The sequence below is a fragment of the Osmerus eperlanus genome, chromosome 14 (assembly GCF_963692335.1).
Source record: "Osmerus eperlanus chromosome 14, fOsmEpe2.1, whole genome shotgun sequence".
Lineage (NCBI taxonomy): Eukaryota > Metazoa > Chordata > Actinopteri > Osmeriformes > Osmeridae > Osmerus > Osmerus eperlanus.
The window spans coordinates 13,034,363-13,054,020 of NC_085031.1; the positions used below are offsets into that span (position 1 = coordinate 13,034,363).

A 19,658-nucleotide genomic window follows, 5' to 3' on the forward strand; every position below is an offset into this window, starting at 1 on the left:
TTTTACTGGAAGATTTAAAACAACTTTTTCCTATTTTGCATAAGGGCAAATAAATAGTTATGAGATTGTATTAAATCATCAAAATATCCAAAATAACCCACTATTAGAGAAAAGCAGCTGAATTAATCAGTACATTTGTCATTTGTCTGCATATGTATTGATCAAGATCAACAGAGACAACAGTGAAAGTATAGGCTACCTACAGTATTGCTAACCCCTCCTACCTCTTCCTTGAATGTGTACTCCCTAAATCTCATCTGTCGGTTGGGAATGTCCGTTCTTACCTGCACGCACACACACGCTCTGCCACCATTCTCTCAACACTCCTGCAGTCTGAGTCCCTTGGTCTGTCAAACATGACATTAGGGAAAAAATCCTGACTCTAAAGTGTTGAACTACTCAATCCATTCTTGGATTGAGTAGTCCAAGGTAATTTCCTCATCTTCATCTTAACGACATGCTACTGCTGTACATTATACAGAATAGGGTTGGTGTCAGCAGTTGTTTACCACTGGTTACAGTTGAGTCGAAGCAATATGCCTCCCATGAATAGAAACCCAATATTTTCATCAATTTTAGCGCGTAGCTAAAGCAAAAGAAACCCCCTAAATGTATGGTAGCAACGTTGACAGATCAACAGATACGACTGTCCTACTTGTACCCTGACTAGACTCCACTGCATAGAGCTCTATTTAAAGACTGTTTGCTTTATTATGATAGCATCAGCTGTTATTAACGAGGAGGAAATGCGGAATAAATGAATTTGTCTGGTTCCCTTGCCATCGGCAACCCATCATGGAGCACACTCACTGCAGATTTAATTGGTTTAGAAATCCTACAACAGCACTCAATGGAGTTCCATTTTTATTTTTACTCAAGGGAGGTAATTCTTTGTTTTATTATGGAAAGAAAAGTGACATACCCTACCAGATCAGTTTGGAGAGTGAAGGCTACTCTATCTCTAATATTATAAGTGACAAAATATTCCTTTTATTGTAAAAAAATAAAATAATTGTTGGTTATTTTGGCTTCATTTAGATTGATATAAACAGTAGGAGAGAGACAGGGAAATGGAGAGAGAGAGAGAGAGAGAGAGAGAGAGAGAGAGAGAGAGAGAGAGGGAGAGAGAGAGAGAGAGAGAGAGAGAGAGAGAGAGAGAGAGAGAGAGAGAGAGAGAGAGAGAGAGAGAGAGAGAAAGAGAAGGTAAGAACTTCTGGAATGGGCCGGAATCCAAACCAGGCCCCTGCGTTTAGGTATTAGCTTTAGTGGTACGCACTCTTCCCGGGAGGCCAGCTGGGCACCCTGACTGTAAATATTTCTGTCCCTTTCTCAATTGTTATTCAACTACATGCCAGCATTTAGCCAAACCCTGTTTTGGAACTCATGGGTAATACCAAAGTCTACAACAATTTTCTTTTGATGCCAGCAGCCAACAATGCACTTCCCCCACACAGGGCTGCTCAAATCAATCGGCTTTCTTAGTGGCACAGAAATGGGTGACTGACAGAGGTTAAGTCTTCTTGAGTGGGAAAACTAATGTAATGTGCACAAGGTCAGTGCATTCGTGGAGGTAACTTTGGCTTCTCTCTCCCTCTCTCTCCACTCCTAACCTCCCCCATGTTTTAACTCTCGTTCTCTAACTCTGCTGTTGTTTTGTTTCCCAAATCCCTCTCAATCTCACTCTCACCTTCAGTCTTCAACTTTCTATCGCCATCTCTCACTTGCTCTCCTTGTCTCATTTTCTCCTCCTCCTTCGCTCTCTCTTTGTCTTCCACTCCTTGCATATTGAATGAATTGCTCTTCGCTCAACACTTCAAGGGCTGGCTAAAGAAAGCCTTGCAGCGATAATTGGATTATTGAATAATCTGAAAACAAACTGAGTAACACACAAGATGGTGGAAAAAAAATAGTCCATTGTTAGTCCCAAGGTAATTATAAGGGTGTATCAAATCAGTAGTTTTCAGTATCAAAAATGACTGTCACATGTTTCTGAATAGGATTACAAAGCAGTATACTTTACGTTATTTTTATTAAGTTGTGGTGATCAAACTAAAATCACACATAACTTTATTTAGCATGTAGCTCATGGTTAATCCTCTGGATCATGCTCTGGTAAACAAGCTCTGGTAAAAAGAATTCTGCACATTGCAAAATGAATATTGACTTGGAGCGAGTCAGCTTTCGTAACCTACCTTTCAATAAGCTGCACAGGGAGTGAGCATATCACACTGTATATGACTTGTGTGAACCCAGACTATGTATGCAGCTTTGCTAGGACTGCAGTCCAGCTCAGTTTCTAGGTCAAGTGAATAAATATTGGCAGTACTTAGCATACTTTCTCAAGTTCGAGCAGCAGCAGTGAAGAAAAAAACGTCCCGAAGTTGCAGAGGAACCTGTTTCAGCACCTTGTATTTTCTCAGGCATAGCGGGAGAATTGAGCGCGAGCCCAAAGCACCTCTGATGCACCGGGCCAGCGAGATGTTGATGAAAATGACACATTGTAATTGACACGTTAACGGGTCTTCAAACACAAAACCCCCTCCAGTATAATGTTAATATCTGGGTCTTTTTTTCTTTCTTCCTCAAGACTTTATTTCTCTCTCTCTCTTTCTCTCTCTCTCTCTCTCTCTAGCCTTTTTTCATTCTCTCTCTGTCTCTCTCGCTCTGTCCCTCCTTCCGTGTCTCCAAAGCCCGCATAACAGGCCTGCGGATTTAAGAGCTTAAATGTCAGTCTCATCAGATCAGTGTCATTCGCATTAAGAGTCCTAAGTACAATATAAATACGTATGTAGGCCAATGTAGGCCCCCATTCAATCCAATTATGGCAAACGCAGGGAGTCTCAAGGAATCTATGAGAAAAATGTTTAAGAAACATTTTCGCTTAACCCATTTACACCGACTGGCAGAACCTGTGATTGATGCTAAGTTAGCTCTGTGGGCTGAGAAACAGCTGGAACAGAGCCCTGTAGGGTCTTTACTTTGAACCAGACCCCCCTACCCCCGCCCCCCCCCCCCATCCTTGTTCTGTCAAGACATGTAAGTGACTGTGGTGGACCTGCAGTCACTTACATGGACCTGCAGCCTCCTACCACCTGGTTTTTATTACCAACATTGTGTGGCATGAGCATTGCGGACTGTGTGTGGCCGAACATGAATGGCGGTTGCCTGTGGCCCAATGCCAGGGCTTGGTGGGCTACTGGATGGGCGTAGTCTACATGTAGGATGTACTTTGCCAGATTAGTACTTGGACGATGATTTAACAATATTCATAGGCTTCTACTTGCTTGCTTGCTTCTACTTACTTTTTTCTTCATTTATATACAAAGGTAAAAAGCTAAGTACCTGTACCTGTACTTGTTTAAGTGTCCAAAACAGGGGACAGGCCAGAAATGATGACGGTCATGGCAGGTTCTTGTTCTTGTCTTGTCTGAGGACAAGGGGGGGGGGACAACAAGAATGTCTGTCTGTCTGCAACACGTGTCTGTCTGTCTGTTTGCAAAAAGAGTGTCTGTCTGTCTGCCAGTCTGTGGCTATGAAAGCTGTTGTTTGCTTTACAACTGTGACACACTACTACGCGATGTTTGGCTTACACTTTGAACATACAGTTCTTCTGATGTACAGCAATACTTTAACAATGACGCTATCCATGTGCTGAACACTGTAATAACAACAATCTTTTTGTGTGTCTTCAATGTGGGACCCGGTGCACCAACACAGCCTTATCAAAAGAAAATGACACTCCACATATATCCACAGTGCTTCTACACCACTGTGTCTATGTAGATGTAATGTTAAATTAGCTCCAGAGTCTGCTGCGTGACTGGGAACTGGCCACGGTGAGGACGGAAGGACTGCAGACACAGCTGCCCACATGACACTCCACTGTCCTCCAGCCTAAGGGTGTCTGGTAAGCACTTCCCCCTCCTGTTTATCTAAAGCATATACACTGTACCATATACCACTGTTTCTCCCTCTCCCCCCTCCAACACACACACACCAATAAACACACTTCCATTTGTATTGCCGTAACTCTGAGTTGCATCCATTAATACTCATTAAGGTCACTTATAACGGTTATGTGAATCCTCAATTGGCGCCCCCTACTCCTCTGGAGCCCCCTCCTACAGCCGGCCCAGATGACCCGTCACACAGCTGATTTGTTTGTCCCTCGACAGAGATAATCTCACAGTAGCTGGCCTTTACACAAGGTCCTAGTTCTATTATGTAGGATGTCCCTTATGGTTCAAAAGGTGAAACATTTTCCGTTACTTTAATCTCATTACATTTAGCGGAACCAGTGTGGGTTGACAGATGGCAAGGAGAATTGAATGTGTTTACACATGGAGATGTCGACGCACAGAAGGCGTGGATACTGTAGCGAGACAACTATTAATTTCCGTGCTTAAACCTCTTATAGTGCCTAAATATAGGCAAAGGGAGAAGAGGTCAACAAGAGGTCGGTCTCTCTCTCCCTCAGGGTAGATTCCAGGGGATGTACAGGAGGACTCACTGTACAATGCAGAGCTGTATGGTGCTTTGTACTAATGCAGGAGTTATGAGATGTGTCGCGCCAATACTTTCTGTTTAGGGAATCACCATTACTGTGTGTCTAGATGGATAGTCCTTGACCTCACCATGGCCTGCTCAGTGCTCGGCTCTAAATCCCCTTTCTTTGTCTACAGTCACTCCTAGACACGCTAGACACACTTACAGTACATAGATGATTACTGGGCCACTATTTTCATTCTTGCCTAGATTTCCACTCGGTTGACAAAGAATGTTTCTTCTTTTGGAATATCAATTTCCTCACTTTAGTGAGCTGTTTAGCTTGATGATTCTTAATCTAAAACATTATTGTCTCTATCTAAAGATTTTCTTTCCAACAGTGATATAAATCAAACAATTCCTTTTTATATGCGACTTCCCTGTGCAGTTATAATTTTCCCTCAAATCATCTTAAACGACTGTTCAGACTTAAATGGCCGCAATCAAACAGTTTTTTGCCACGCAAAAAACTATATTATAGCGTTGGTCACAAAATATATATTTTCTATAACAAAATAGCTGAGTCTGCGCTTGCATAAATTTTCTGTGAAAAAGAAAAGCAATCGTTTTAAATCTACTATCGAAATAAAAATATAAAATGTGTTTGGCATTCTATAAAATAGTATTTTACAAATAATTACGGTATACTGCTGAATATTCAGTAATAGATTTCACTCAGTTCTGTAGTTTGAACTGTTTCACTGTATGAAAACAACAAGTGTAATCTGAATAAACATTATAAAGGACTCAAATGTATCAAACACCATGCCAGGATTTACACCCTTTTGGTAGAGTTTTTTTCTGTCTTACCTACTCCCTGCTGGGACCACACAAACTGGAAACATATAATCACTGTGCTTTCTCTTCACGAAAAGTGTCCAGCCAGAATAACTGTATTCATCCTTCCAATGTCCTGTACATTAAGACACTGTGTAGGCAAATGCAGCGCCACATTGGCATTCATACACCGCACTGATAGGTCAATCAAGGCCAAGTCACAGGAACGACAGAACGCATTCATCATCGAACATCGTCAAAGTCACCGAAGACAATGTAACACCCTCTTTATGAGGCGAAAAGATGGTGCATTATCTGTTATTGTGCTCTGTATTTAACCCTCTCCAATATACCCAGGCAGCACAGACTGCAGTGAAACATTTGCCTAGACTCTTCCGCAAACCAATTCCCCATGACCATAGAATGATAGTACAAACAGGATAATTGTAGATTTGAAAAATCCCTGGATTCTTTTTTTTTCCTAACATTAGTGGGCCATCGCAAGGTTGTTGCTCCGGGGTTGCTAGGCCATGGTTGCTAACAGATACACTATTTGATACCACCCCACAGAAGCTGTCTAGTCTCAGGAAAAAATCCTAAATATACGGCATCAACAGCCATAGTCAGGGTACCTGTTGCCAAAAAAAACTGTGAGATGCTTCATCCTGGTAAAGTCCTTTTCCAGATGTCAGCACCAACACAACATGTGATGATAGACATTAGGTTCATGAACTCTGCCCAGTATCATCATAGCTGTGTGTGTGTCCATCTTTAACTGCAGAGGGACCTTAACTAAGTAAGCCTATTGTATTTTTTTTTTTTTTGGGGGGGGGGGGGGGGGAGGGGCTTAGGTGGGCTGTCTCCTGGCCCTATTTCTGTTGAGTTTGCATGTTCATCCCAAGCTTTCCTCCGGGTTTCCTCCGCAAAGAACTACATAAAACATGCAGAGCAGATCGCTCTCCTGCTCATGTACCTGGCATGAGGTGAACACTCGACCCCCTGTGGCCTTAATACGGCTGATCACTGCTCAAATCAAAAATGTAAAGACTGGACACTCGAGCGAATATGAATGAGTATCTGTTTCTTCTTTTCTGACAGACTGTCATTCCATGCAGTACGGCAGTTTGCTCTTGATGATTTTGGCTCAGTTCCAGGGTAATCACTGCATATGTATGTGTGTGTGTGTGTGTGTGGGGGGGGGGGTGCTGTTAAGCGTGGCTGTTTTGCGTCTTTATTATACTTTTTGGTGCTTTTTTGAAATGTTCTCCTCTCCTATTTGATTTCAACACAATACACATGTATACCCTGTGAAAACGACAGGTCATTGAAGAGTGTGTCTTAATCTGAGCGCAGAAGGGGATCTAAACCAACGTTAGTGCACACCCTGGAGAGAACAGGACTTAAACCGGTCGGCTGTTATTTTTATAAGGCTCTAGAGACAACTTACATTTTCCAGGCAGGTTTCTGCTTACAATCTGGAATCTGGTTTCCTTAATGAATAACACAACAACACAATTAAAAAAGGGAGAAATGTAATAGTATTTTAGAAGATACTTTGTTTTGAAATGTCTCACAAAATAATTGAGTACTGTTGCGCTGGAATGGAGTACATAGTTCATGAGAAGTGTGTGTGTCTGTGTTTGTGACGCACTCTAAGTTCGCAATGGGTTAGTGAAATCACAGGGTTGGTTTTCAGAACATCTGGGTATAGAATGTCTGTGACCCCATTCCTGGCCAGGGGTGAAAACGGAACCTGGACTGTGCATATACTCCCCATGGCAGCTGCTCACACACACACACACACGCAGGGTAACGATGTTTGTTGAACATTGGGTCACTGGAATGGGATTAACGAGTTGGTGGCAAATGTAACGTCCAATTTCTGCTAGAAGCGTGTGTGTGTATGTATGTGGTGGTGGTGCAGACCCGGCGCTATGGGCGGGCCTTGGGGTGCCGGGCCGGACGGACGAACGAGCCAGTCAGTCACTTATCACATGTAAAAAATGTTTTTCCAAAGTCCAAAACACAGGAGGAAAGGTGCCGGCTGTGGATTAAAAAGTGTGGGAGACCCACACATATGTCTGCACCGAAGTAAATGAAGCTGCTTGCAGCTAGCTAGCTATCTGTCGAAATACGCTATCGCTAGGTATGATAACTAACTATCTAACCGGTCACATAATTCTTTCCTGAAATAACTCACGTTACTGCTACAAACAAATTCTTTGTGGGAAAAAAAGTTTAGACTTTTATTGACAACATTGACAACACATATTAAGAAACATGTCTTTACTCATAATATCTTCTGCGATTTCAGATGACTTTGTACATGTTAGGACCTTCAATATGGATATACAAAACAATAAATTATATTCTAACTATATTGTAATATGGCACTGAATACAAAAAAAATACTTTTCAACATAGGGCCTACAGCTATAGCTGTTGGTAGGCCCTTTTCGTGGTTGCTGGATGCTGCGCTGCTGTGCTGCGCTCCGTTTCGGTAATCATTTTTTGTTTGAAAATGAAGACAATTAAATAAATTAAATTATAAAATTATTGTCGCTGTATTATTCGTTGGGTAGGCAACCTGCTCAGCTGGCCTATTTATTAGCTTGTGAGATTCTAAATAATACGGTTTGTCACCTTTTTGTGCCGGAGTTGGATTATAGGTGAAAAGTTGACCTACTATGCTACCATAGGCTGTAAAATAAATAAATAAATAAAAACGTGCCCCCCCCCAAAGCAACGTACGCAAATCGGTGCCTGGCGCAGGGCCTGTGGTGGTGGTTAAGACACTGCAGGATATACAGACTCCTCAAAGGTGTCCTATCACCCCCACCATGACCGTGCCAGTGTTTGGACGCAGGAACGATGAGAGCCAGCTCACATGACAGACAACCTCATGGGAGAGGACAGGGTGGCAGAGAGCAGGTGTCACGTTAAGTTCCGCACAGGGTGGCACGGCCCCCTGTCATTGGGCGATGGGGGTTTAAGGTGTTGGTCGTAATGTAGAACACCTTTTCCCCCCTCCCACTCTTGTCCCTTGCCTACTTTCTTTGTTTAACTCGGGAAACGCCTCTCAATGCAACAAGTCCCATGGAGCAGAGCGTCAGTGCACCCATTGACACCGACCTGCCAAACAGGTTACCTGGTCCCCATGATGAGGGGTGGGGGTGAGAGGTGGAGGGAGGGGGACGGGGAGGGGGGGCAGATAGAAGGATGCATCTAAACGCCTCTCCTCCTTTACTGACTGACACAGATGCATGGTGACAAGGAACGTTGAGAGGAAGAGAAGAAAAAAAATGTATGCGGCGACGGCCGCGCATGTCACCGGGGCCCGGGGGGGCTGGTCATAAACACGCTGGAATGGAGTGAGGAACTCCAGGCATGTCGGACGCTCCACGGCATGAAGGAAAACATCCTCCTCTCTCCCCACCTCTTCCTTCTCTTCCTCTTTTTTGCCCTCATAACAAACCAGGGCCATGGAGGGCAGCCATGTAAGAAAGTGGATGTATGACTGAAAGAATGTGTAGATTATCCAAAATTAGACTGGGAATGTTCTTGCGCTAAATAAATGACATGGAATAGGATGTGATATACTGCTAATATGCTATACTGTCCTGTATGTGTGCATCAGATAGAAGGAGAAACTACAGATTTTAAACAAGCAATGAGGCATAATATCCTTATTTGCTATTGAAACTAACACAAAGGAGTCCTCTCACTCAACCATGCTTCCTTGTGAACCCTAATGAACATCAGGCCTGTGCTTGGTCTAAGATTATTGCTGCAGACACCCTGGGTGCAGTGATAATTTAGCATATATACACCATACCAGCCCATGTGCCATGGAGGAAAGGCAGACTGGACTGACAGCAGAGGCCTGAGAGCCCGGCACAGGGAAAATAGAGTGTGCAAATAGTAATCTAATTATATACAAATGATCTGCCCTAAATGCCAATGAAGTGATCCTTTACATTAGTAAGATTTATTCTGGAAGAGTTATCACTTGACTTTATGTTCGGATCAAATGGCACAATCAGAGGTTCTGCAAAAAAAGACTTCATGTAAATCCAGATGAAGCATGTTAGAGAAGGAGCTCCATGGTTTTACCCAAGTTAAATGTCACACAGTTTTGTCAATGATCACTGTGAACTGCAAATGTGTATTTAACACCAAAAACAGTACTGACAGCTGAGAGGAAAAAAATATTTGCTAAGAAAATGTAAGAAATATATACAATATAAAATGTATGTATATTTTTGTATTTACTGTTATGATGACTATTTGTGCATTGTTTGAGGTAACCCTTCTAGCCTGAAATGTGTGTAAACAATTGCCACTACATTCCAAACACAAAATGAATGTGCGACAGGCTAAATCCAAAGCTAAACTACTCAAATGAGAGATTCCAGCTGTCTGTGGCCTAGTCGATGCAAGCAGTCCAAACAAAAGCAGACAGTAAACAAGGAATGTCTCGCCTGTGCCAGGTACAGTACAGTGCAGTAAAACCAGAAGGGAGGTTGCCAGGTTTCACAATCATCACCGGTTGCCAGATCTGAGTATCTCCTCGAGCTATGGGTCAGGCTGGATGAGAGTGCGAAGTTGAGACTGTAAACAGAAAACACAAATATCCCAGTGTGGAAGCTGGCTTGCCATTGGCTAGCTTCTTGTTTCTTTGTTCAGTTGTTTGTACAAGTTACTCGGATAGTCCAGGAAGCACGGGAACAAATATAAACCACTATTCCATGCATGATGTAACAACTACCAAAATGACAACTTTCTGGAAACCAATAGCTATGTTTTGAGTATAATTATATAACTATATAATTGCGAGTCTGAATGCTACAGCCTCAATGTTGCCTGAATACTCTTACCTCACACTTGCCTAAATGCTGATGATGCACCAGTGGGCAAATATTTCAATCAACAGCTCAGGAATTTAAGTGGCACCGAAATCTGCGTTCTGATTCGGTCCAGTATCGGTCATATAGGTACCCTACAACCTCCTAACCTGCATCTATAACCCTGGGCCACTGTTAGACAAGGTGTGGCGTTAAGTTTAGAACAAAATCCACCGCAGTAAAGATGCTATTTCATCGCCTCTTCAGTTGTTAGGGGCAATGACTTCCTGCCAAACAAGTTTACTTACTAGCTTAAATGTGCGGCTGAATGTGACACGCTGTATTTCGATCCTGTCTGTCATTGTATAATAAGAAAGGGGTCTTTTTTTCAATTTTGGGTGAGCCATGATTAACAGGGATTTCACCGAAGGCCCCCACCTCCACCAACACCCTAGTCATCTTTGTTATGTGTATGGGTGCGACACAAGACCGACACAAGGACAAAGTTCTCTTCTGTTGTTTCTGTTCTGTAGTGGCCCATAAACAGGACTGTGCGCTGCGTCTTTCTAGGTCACATTCGATGCCATCACGCATGCCATTTTAAAAGATTTATTAGGCATATTCAAGGGTACTGTGTGTGTGTGTGTGTGGAGCTCTACTGCATGTGTGCAGATGTGTGTGGGTTGTGTGAACGCTGCGCATGCATGTGTGCGTTACATAAAGCCCCCCTTCACCCCCCTTAACTTTAATTGAGCCAGCCAGGCATGACCCACTTTTCTAACCCCTGAAGTGGAACAATTAGCATTTTTGAAGTGTTTTCCTTAATGGCATCCATTTCCGCCTAGATGTCAATTGGTCCTGTTCCATGGACGGAACAAGCCAGCCAAATGGAGAAATAAGTCGTTGGACGTGAATACTTGCACAAACTCCAATTAAACATGAATGATCAAGTCATGCCTTGTTTGTTCACTGAAGCGCATTGGCATGCATTACAGCGAGGAAGACAATGATGCACTGACAGAGAACGAGAGAGTAAGGGAAAGAATCCTTCCCAGCTAAACAAAATATACTTTTCATAGCTTATCCTGTATGATTGTTAACCATAAATGGTAATAACATTTCTACGAAATTTCTAAAATTAAGCACATACAGTGGGTATGCAAACGCTAACCCAGAACTTCACTCTTGAGACACATTTGCTGTCTTACATTTCACTACAGTAAACAAAGTAAATTCCTGTTGGTAACCATTGTGGGATGCCCTTAGCTCAAAAGTAGCCTGTTCACCTATTTCCCACCACACCTTGCTGTGAAAAACAAAACAATCTGGCATTCAAACTTCACAAAAATCCACTACTCTTTGTTGTGGTGCCCGTATTCAGTTTCGGGTCTTTCATAAGAGAGTTTAATGACCTAGAGGATGAGCCTTCGTATGTCAGCAAAAGGTAATAGAAGTTAGACCTGCGCCTGAGAAGAGATCCAGCGGAAATTTGGCTCTCTGTCACCTGACGCCGTTTCAGGAGAGGGGTTCAGGTGAGGACAGGCTCTTGTATCCCAGCAGCCATTGCGAACAGTGACCACACTTTTATTAGGATGCCAAGCAGAGTCTGTGTAGTTGCATGTCTCTGCTCTGCGTGTGTGTGTGCGCATCCAAGTGTGTGCGGGTGAGAAAAATACATCAAAAGTTTCAATTGTCTGTGAGAAAATACATCCAAATCCAAATTATATAATTAGTTATTTGACTCACCATTATTCAGAAAATAATTATGTAACATTCTACACTACAGTACTGTATATTGTAAAAAAAAAAAAAACTTTTTGTCCCTACCTGCTTACCGTATTTGTTAACTACTATAAATAAATAAATATCTCTACCTCATAGTTTCCAAAAATGCTATTTGGAATCAGACATTACTGTATTGATATTGTATCTTACCGTGACCTAGAGATAGTCGAGTTATCAGATCAAGATATACTGTATGTAAGTGACTATTGACTATTGAGTGGTAGTTACACATTGACAGAATGGGCCGTAAATCACCCAGGGTGAGAATGTCTCCACCAGGACGTAAGATGATGTGGCCAAAGCAAATAACCTGGGGCCAGGGGCCGTGACCAAAGACACCAGCCTAAAGTGGCTCATTAGGGCAGCATCACCTCCCCGCCCCCACCTCTGCATGAACACACACACTAAAAACAAGATACACACCTGCCGGCACACAATAGGTGAAACCACCTAAACTCTGGGCACCCTCAACCCACACACCTCCACAGTCATATCTAAAACAAGCAACCACCACCCACCTCCCACACACTCACTCACATGCACACACACACACACCCACTCCCCCACAGCTGCCGGCCCACAATGCACTGGGAGCCCCCAGTGAGCCATGGACAGGGTTTAATTGGATATTAGTATCCAGCAGCGTCTGAATTAATCAAATCATTGCCATCCATTAATTTAGTGGAAGAACATACAATTAAGGGCTTATTAGTGTTCTCTCAAGAGTATGCCCTTTCATCCCCCAGTAGAACATTAGGAGTTGGACGAGGTCCAGTGCAAAGCGTTCTTTTCTGGTGAAAAAAGAAAACAACCTTCGATAGTATTTTCAATGTTGAGCTTTTTCAAAGACCTTGTCGCAAATACAATGAACATTCTACTGTATAGCCTAAAGACAACAGGGAGAGGAAGGACTCAAAATAAGATATATATGCTTGCACGATCCAGTCCAAAACTCAACTAGTACTTTCTCCTCCTCTATCGAAACTGGTTAAATGCAGCCTGGGAAGTTATTTAATGGCTTGTGACATCGTGTTTGTCATGTCGGTGGCTTATCAACTGCCTGACTCAAACATGTTTAAAGGGCCATTCCAATTTATTTCATGGCAAATGCAGTTAGTAATATTCCAAAATATTATTGGGCAGTGTCCTGAGCTCACAGCTAAACTTCCCTTACATTGGACATTAAGTGGGATTGTCAACAAGCAAGGATTCTTTATCTAGTTTCACAAAGAAAAGACAGGCATTGGTCTCTGAGAGCTACCTCTGGTAACTAGTGCAGTGGTTTCCAACCCTGGTCCTCAGGGTCCAGAATGTTTGAGATGTTTGAGACGTTTCCCCTCTTCCAACACACCTGATTCAAATGAATGGTCGTTACCAGGCTTCTGCTGAATTATATCCATTCATTTGAATCAGGTGTGTTGGAAAAGGGGAAACATCTCAAACATACTGGACAGGAGGTCCAGAGAGGCTAGAGGTTAGAGAACCACAGACCTAGTGCAAAGGACCTTGCTAACAGGATGAAAGAGATTTTTATAAAATGTTTTAAATAATCCATAAATTCTGCACATGAAAGTCCTTTTTTAACTATATTGCTTAAATCCCAAAATACACAAAACAAATTATCCATACCCATTTTAGATTTTCTCAATTGAAAATTTCAGGCACTACTTAACCACTAGGTAGCCACAGCATTATAGAAACTACAGCAAAGTAAATACAGGCTAGCACCCTTTCTTTGTTTCCGTCAGTGAAAAAAAGCAGACTTTCCCATCTGGTTTGCCACTATAAAATGGCACTTTGGGTCAACCTATAGTCCAGGACCCAACTGTATGTCTCTTGACTGAGACATTCTACCCATGTGATAGTTGACCATTTTAAAAATCCAATTTGAAACATGATACTTTTCTTAAAATGCTAAAGAAAAATTATTGATGGAAGTTAAATCAACATTTAATTTCAGTTCCAACAAGCAGGTCTAGCATAGTTACCATTACTTCATAAAAACTATAGCTAGAGTGTCAAAATAACTGTAGTGTTTTGGATTAACCATGAGCATTGCATTTTAGCAATCTGAAATAATCTCCACATAGAAAGTCCATAGCAGACCAACAATGGTGTGTGCTTAGTTCTCTGGTAATGTCTCTCACAGTTGTGTGTGTGTGTGTGTGTGTGTGTGTGTGTGTGTGTGTGTGTGTGTGTGTGTGTGTGTGTGTGTGTGTGTGTGTAGGTGTGCAGCTTTCTGGCTGGTTGGCTTCCATACAGCCCACCTCTGACTGCCATCCTGTCTGACATCAGGGCTAAGCTGGATCTCATTAGAACCAGTGTGGCAGTGATCCCGTCAACATCACTTTGGCTCTCACCATATGGATTGCCTCCCAGGTAACGGCCACATCCCACCCCCACCCTTCCTCTTTCTTATCGCCCTTCCTCCCCCATTGCAGCTCCACATCTCATTATTACACACATGCTTAAGTGTGCATACAGACGCGCACACTTGCACCGGACACACACACACTACTAAATAGTAATACACACATTGATCATGCTGATCATAATGCAGCAAATTTATATAAAATTAGCTCAAACTAGCTAAATAAAAGTACTGGTGAGAGGAGAGATTTCATGAGGATGTCCCAAAGTATTTATGGTTAGAAAAATGAATATGGACTCTTTGTTAAGAGGTTGAATGCAAAATAAATGCATAATTTATATATACGTAAATACTTTACAAAGCTCAGGATATTTAGACAGCATCAACAACTGATACAGTAAAAGTGGATAATTAATACCAACTGATGCATTGGTCAAAGCCCATAATATAAATTCAACATGCTTCCACGTGTTGGTAAGTTACCTTTTGTGCCCATTGAGGTGGTTGACATGGGGCACATACTTGAACACTCCATTTCAAACACCTCAATGTAACCTATTTCAAATTAGTTTGTGGATGTTTATGGATGTTTTGAATCTTGTCGTGAAGTGGGGGGTCATTAGTAGCTGAACCACGTTGGCCAAAATAGCGAACACCAAGTAAAACATTCCAGAAAGGCTCTAAGAGATCACATGTATTCCTCTTAAAACTCTCTCAAACATCTTAAACTTTTTAAGTCAGGAGAGGGATGCCGTTTATGGCCTTGTTTAATACTTCCTGCAAAATGATGCTATAGGGAGTGAATTTACAGTGTGTCGTGAACAACTTTATACCCTTTTTGATAAGCTACTATCATCTATATATCACCACCATTAGACATTCATTGTAATCTTTTAGAGAACCCCCCTTCAGACACTGTAGCCATATCTTTTTGATTTACTGTAAATAAATAGCAGGCTCTCCCTGCAAGGGATATGTTACGTAACTGGTTCACATGCTTCAGCTGCAACAAAAGTCATTCTGTGTTTCTCTTGGTCTATTTCCTGGTAGTTCGATTTTCTTTGGTTCATCCTTAATAGTGATGAACGCCATTTAGCTTTGTATGCAACTAGGACATGATATTAACTGAAAAACCAACAACTGTGTCAAAGTTAGACTCTGCAAGATCAGTCTCTGTAATAGAAGCCTGTATTGTTGTCTGGTACTTCTTTTCTTTCTGCGTGTTTGTTTTTGTTGGGGGTTTCACCCTTTTGAAGGAACTGATTATTTCATTGGTTCAGTAACATAAGCATGGGATCAATCATTCATTATTTACGATGCTGCTCCCATAAAGGGCCCATTAAAATAGATATTAGCGTTGCACAACAATTTTGTTTTTCCAGCTAAAAGATACAATTCAAACTTTGCCTCCCTGTTACAGTAGAACACTGTGTTTTGCTGTTGTGGACTCTTTTAATGTATTGTAACAATGACCTGGACTCCATCCCTCAGTTCCTGTTCCCCTGGCCAACATCCCGCTGCCTTTCCCAAGCCTTGTTGTTATTATTATTAGGCAACAGTCACCCCGTAGTCAACGCCCTAAAGAACCCCCAGTGTTTCACAGCCAGACACCATGTCAACCCCTATTTATCGAGTCACGGTGAAGAAAACACCCACTTCTAGTAAACTTATGTCAGAAGTTTCAGGACCATCTCAAAGCTATACCGTATAACCCCTTCGAGGCAGGTGCCAATAAAGTAAAATTCATCCTCATGACAAGCCGTCTGCAGGCCTAAGGAACTACAGTTCCCAGAGTGCTTGTCTCTCTCCTTCATCTCCTTACCTTGACATGTTGTCTGCCAGGCAGCTCTGGCTTGGGTAGGGCTCCCCCCTGGACGACAGCGGACCCTGCACCATGCCGGGTCGAGATTTCCACGACTCCATTAACGCCGCAACCGGTGAAATGAGATTTAACAAAGGGTTGGCCTGGTCCCTCACATCGTGCCGCGAGAAAGACATTGTTCCTTGGGCTCCGATCTGGTAATGAAATGAGTGTCCACCTGAATTAACGCCAACAATGGCCGACGTTGACACGTTATTATTCTCTTGGTAATAGCTGCCATCGTTGGTCTCCTGTTTAATCCCTTTGGACAGGGTATTGTTGGGAAATACCCCAGCCTCATAGTTGCCATTCATGGAGGACACAGGAGGTCCCAAAATCCCAGAAAGGCTGTACTCATCAATGTTGTCCCTCAGTGACAAATAGGTTGTCTCTGATGCAGGGAAGAGACTCATAGAGGACGGTTGCTCACCAAAGTGATGCTGATTCATGCAGCCACCATCTTTGTTTGGCTCACTCTTGATCTGTGTGATGAAGGGCGAACCGGCACCAGCGTGGCATTTGGAGGTGCCCAGACACATGCTCCTGTAGTCTGTCCCAGGCTCATTCTTGATGTACTTCACCATCCCCATCTGATCCAGGCCTACGTTAAACAGCTCCCCATCCACGCTCTCCACCTTGGGAAACTCAAAGGACTTAAAGTCTTGGTCTCCACTGGAGGCCTCTGGGCTACAGGAGTCATTCTGGACCAAGCCCAGTCCACTGGCTGGACTGGAAACACCAAACCCAGTAGAGGAAGAGTTCCTCGGACTTGACACGGCCATAGCCCCCCCTATAGTGGGACTAGAGATGGATGGTCTTACATTGCTGTTGCAGTTGATGTTATTACCACTGCTCCCAGTGGGGCTGGACACGGACGACATGTTGCAGGTAGACATGGTGCAGGTGGCACTGCATGATGGCGGGGAGCGCACACTGCTCATGCTCTGGGGGCTGGAGATGGGCGACCTCATTACATTGAGGGGGCTGGTGAGAGGTGGAGAGCCCACCGTGCTGGACTCTGCCGGGCTACAGGTTGCTGAACTCCTGCGCTGGACGTGGGCAAGCGGCGGTCCAATGGCGGCAGGATTCTGGCTGATGGGGCTGCTGATGGACGAACAGGCCGGGCCGAAGCAGGTCGTGGGGCTAGTGGTGGACGACACCATGTTGTTGCTGCCTCCAGGGCTGGAGATGGAGCTGGAGGTGTGGGGGCTGCAGGACAGTGAGGAAACTTGGGCTGACGCTGACACGATCGGAGGGCCCGAGGAGAGCTCCCCTTGGCTAACACTTGACTGCTGCAGGACCGTCTGGAGGCCCAACGCTGGTGCCTTCAACTTGACACGCCCTGAGGACATGCACTGGTTGTCCTCAAGGGCGCGCCCGCAAACCGGGTACATCTTTCCCGGGCTGCATTGCCCACCATGCTGGCTGAAGCCAAAATCGGCCTCCCGGGCTGCGTTCATGTACAAGCCCATAGATTCCGCCACAGTCTTGGAAAGCTCCTTGGAGTCCATTTCCAGCTTGCGGCCATGGAGGGAGTTGTTAAAGAGGGGGAGGACGATTGACGGATTCTGACCAAGTCGGAGAGTCTGCTGCTCCGGCTTCTTGACGTTGTTCTTCTTGCAATCAACCCCAGCGTTGCCTGCTGGGCAGCCGACATTGACGATGTCCATCAGGATGTCGCTGTTAGCTAGGCTGGACTCTTCGGCGCTGCTGCAGTAGTCCATAGCACTGGTGACCTGGGACCATCTGTTCTCTGTGTCAGCTCCTTCAAAGAAACTTTGGTATCTTTTGGTCTCCATGCCTGGGTCATTGATTCACCTGTTAGATGTGGAAGTAAAGGAGAGTGTAAGAAAACAAGGGCCAAACAATTTGCAATTGAGGAATTTATATATTTTTCCTCTTTATATTTACATAATAACATGATACCCAGTGTTTGTGTATGTGTGTATGTATACAATACAGTTTCAATGCAGTACAGTGAATATTAAACCTGTCAATTATTAATTGTTATTCAATCATAGGTGTGTTACTGGTATTCTGATTAATTAATTTCGACATTCTCCACACTGCTGTTTATTTGCGTTGGCTCTTAAGGTTACCCTAAGGTTACCACTCATCTCTGTGTAAGTTGTTTTTGGAGATCTAACACCCTTTGCAAAGGTGTGTTTGTGTTTGTTTGTTTGCAGGCTTGGACAAGCCAATGTTGGCCTGGCCTGGGCAGAACTTAACTGAACTGGACAAGAGGCTGCAGTAGAACTTTGTTAATAATGCCATGTAACATTCCATGTACCAAAATGCTGCTGTGAGTGATGATATATAACTTCAGGTTTGGCTAATGCAAGCTATTGTTCACACTGTAGTATGCATTCAAAGGCTAAGCAGCAGTTGGACTCTCTTTGGCACACACTTTGAAGGTGTGTACATTGTCAGTGTTATTGTTGACTTGGCTGCCCTTTTGGTCCACTGACATCTCAACATATAAACAATGTTGTGTGATAGCAAAGTGTTTCGGCAATCATGCTCACGTGTGTTGTGATGTCCCAAATACACCTGACCCATATGGGCCCATATGACTTATTCATTAACCATTTCTGCAGTGTCATTGTCATAGTACTAACAATTGTGATATGAAGTATTGGCTTTTGTGATCTCTAAGGCACAGACGCAGGTTTCTTTTGCTTATATGACAGGCTGGGACATGTTTTCTGAACCTGCCCCAGAACAGTCAAGACACCTGGCAAATATTGCTCTTTTTCAAATACAGTTTGGTATAGAGACAATGTTTTTATTCTATTTTGAATTACATTTATTCCATTTGTACATTCAAATATTGCTTTACAAATGAGTATTTACGTGCATGTCTGTGTGTGTGTGTCAGTAGTGACTAGGGAGGATGGGCATTTCTTTCATATTGACAATCATTGCACACTTGTGGATTTACAACTGTTTTTGAATTCGTACTAACTTGGCGGTAACTTCAGGAAGCATCTGCTTTTCACTTCGCAAATGAAACAAGTGGGCTACTACGTCTTTAAAATACATGACGCTGTTCCTTTAAATCCACACCTCTTTTCTCCATTGGATGAAAAGAGAAGAACTTTTTCTTGCCACTCACGGATTGGTCCGTCTGTTCTGTCACTCTAGAAGGTCTCAAAGCCACAACATATCTGCGACATAACTTTAAAATAATATATCTTTAAGCGCCGTAAATGCCGTTGAACTTTAAAAAAGTCTCCAAACCCACCATTTGCGCCCAGTTGACCCTGAATGCCCATAGCATAACATTAGTTTATCACGTTATCTGGGACGATAATATCTGACATCGTAGGTTGACGCCTCACAATTGATCAGAAAAGTTTCTTATAGAAGTAGCGTAGCCTTCTGTAATAATGTTTCAGTGCGTTGATGCTTAAAAAGACTGCAAATAAGGCAGAAAACGTAGTGAGTATTAAACGAAAGCTTGATCAATTGTTTT

General features: G+C 43.1%; 1 protein-coding gene across 2 annotated transcripts in view; it reads right to left on the reverse strand.

Moving 5' to 3' along the window:
* nr3c2 (nuclear receptor subfamily 3, group C, member 2) overlaps nt 1-19,658 on the reverse strand; it is a 56,456-nt gene that overhangs the window by 35,697 nt on the left and 1,101 nt on the right. For both annotated transcript variants that reach the window (XM_062478695.1, XM_062478694.1), the window contains exon 2: nt 16,145-18,001. In XM_062478695.1, the coding sequence (XP_062334679.1) occupies nt 16,145-17,982 (1,838 nt within the window). In that variant the 5' untranslated portion in view covers nt 17,983-18,001. The remainder of the gene's footprint in view (nt 1-16,144; nt 18,002-19,658) is intronic.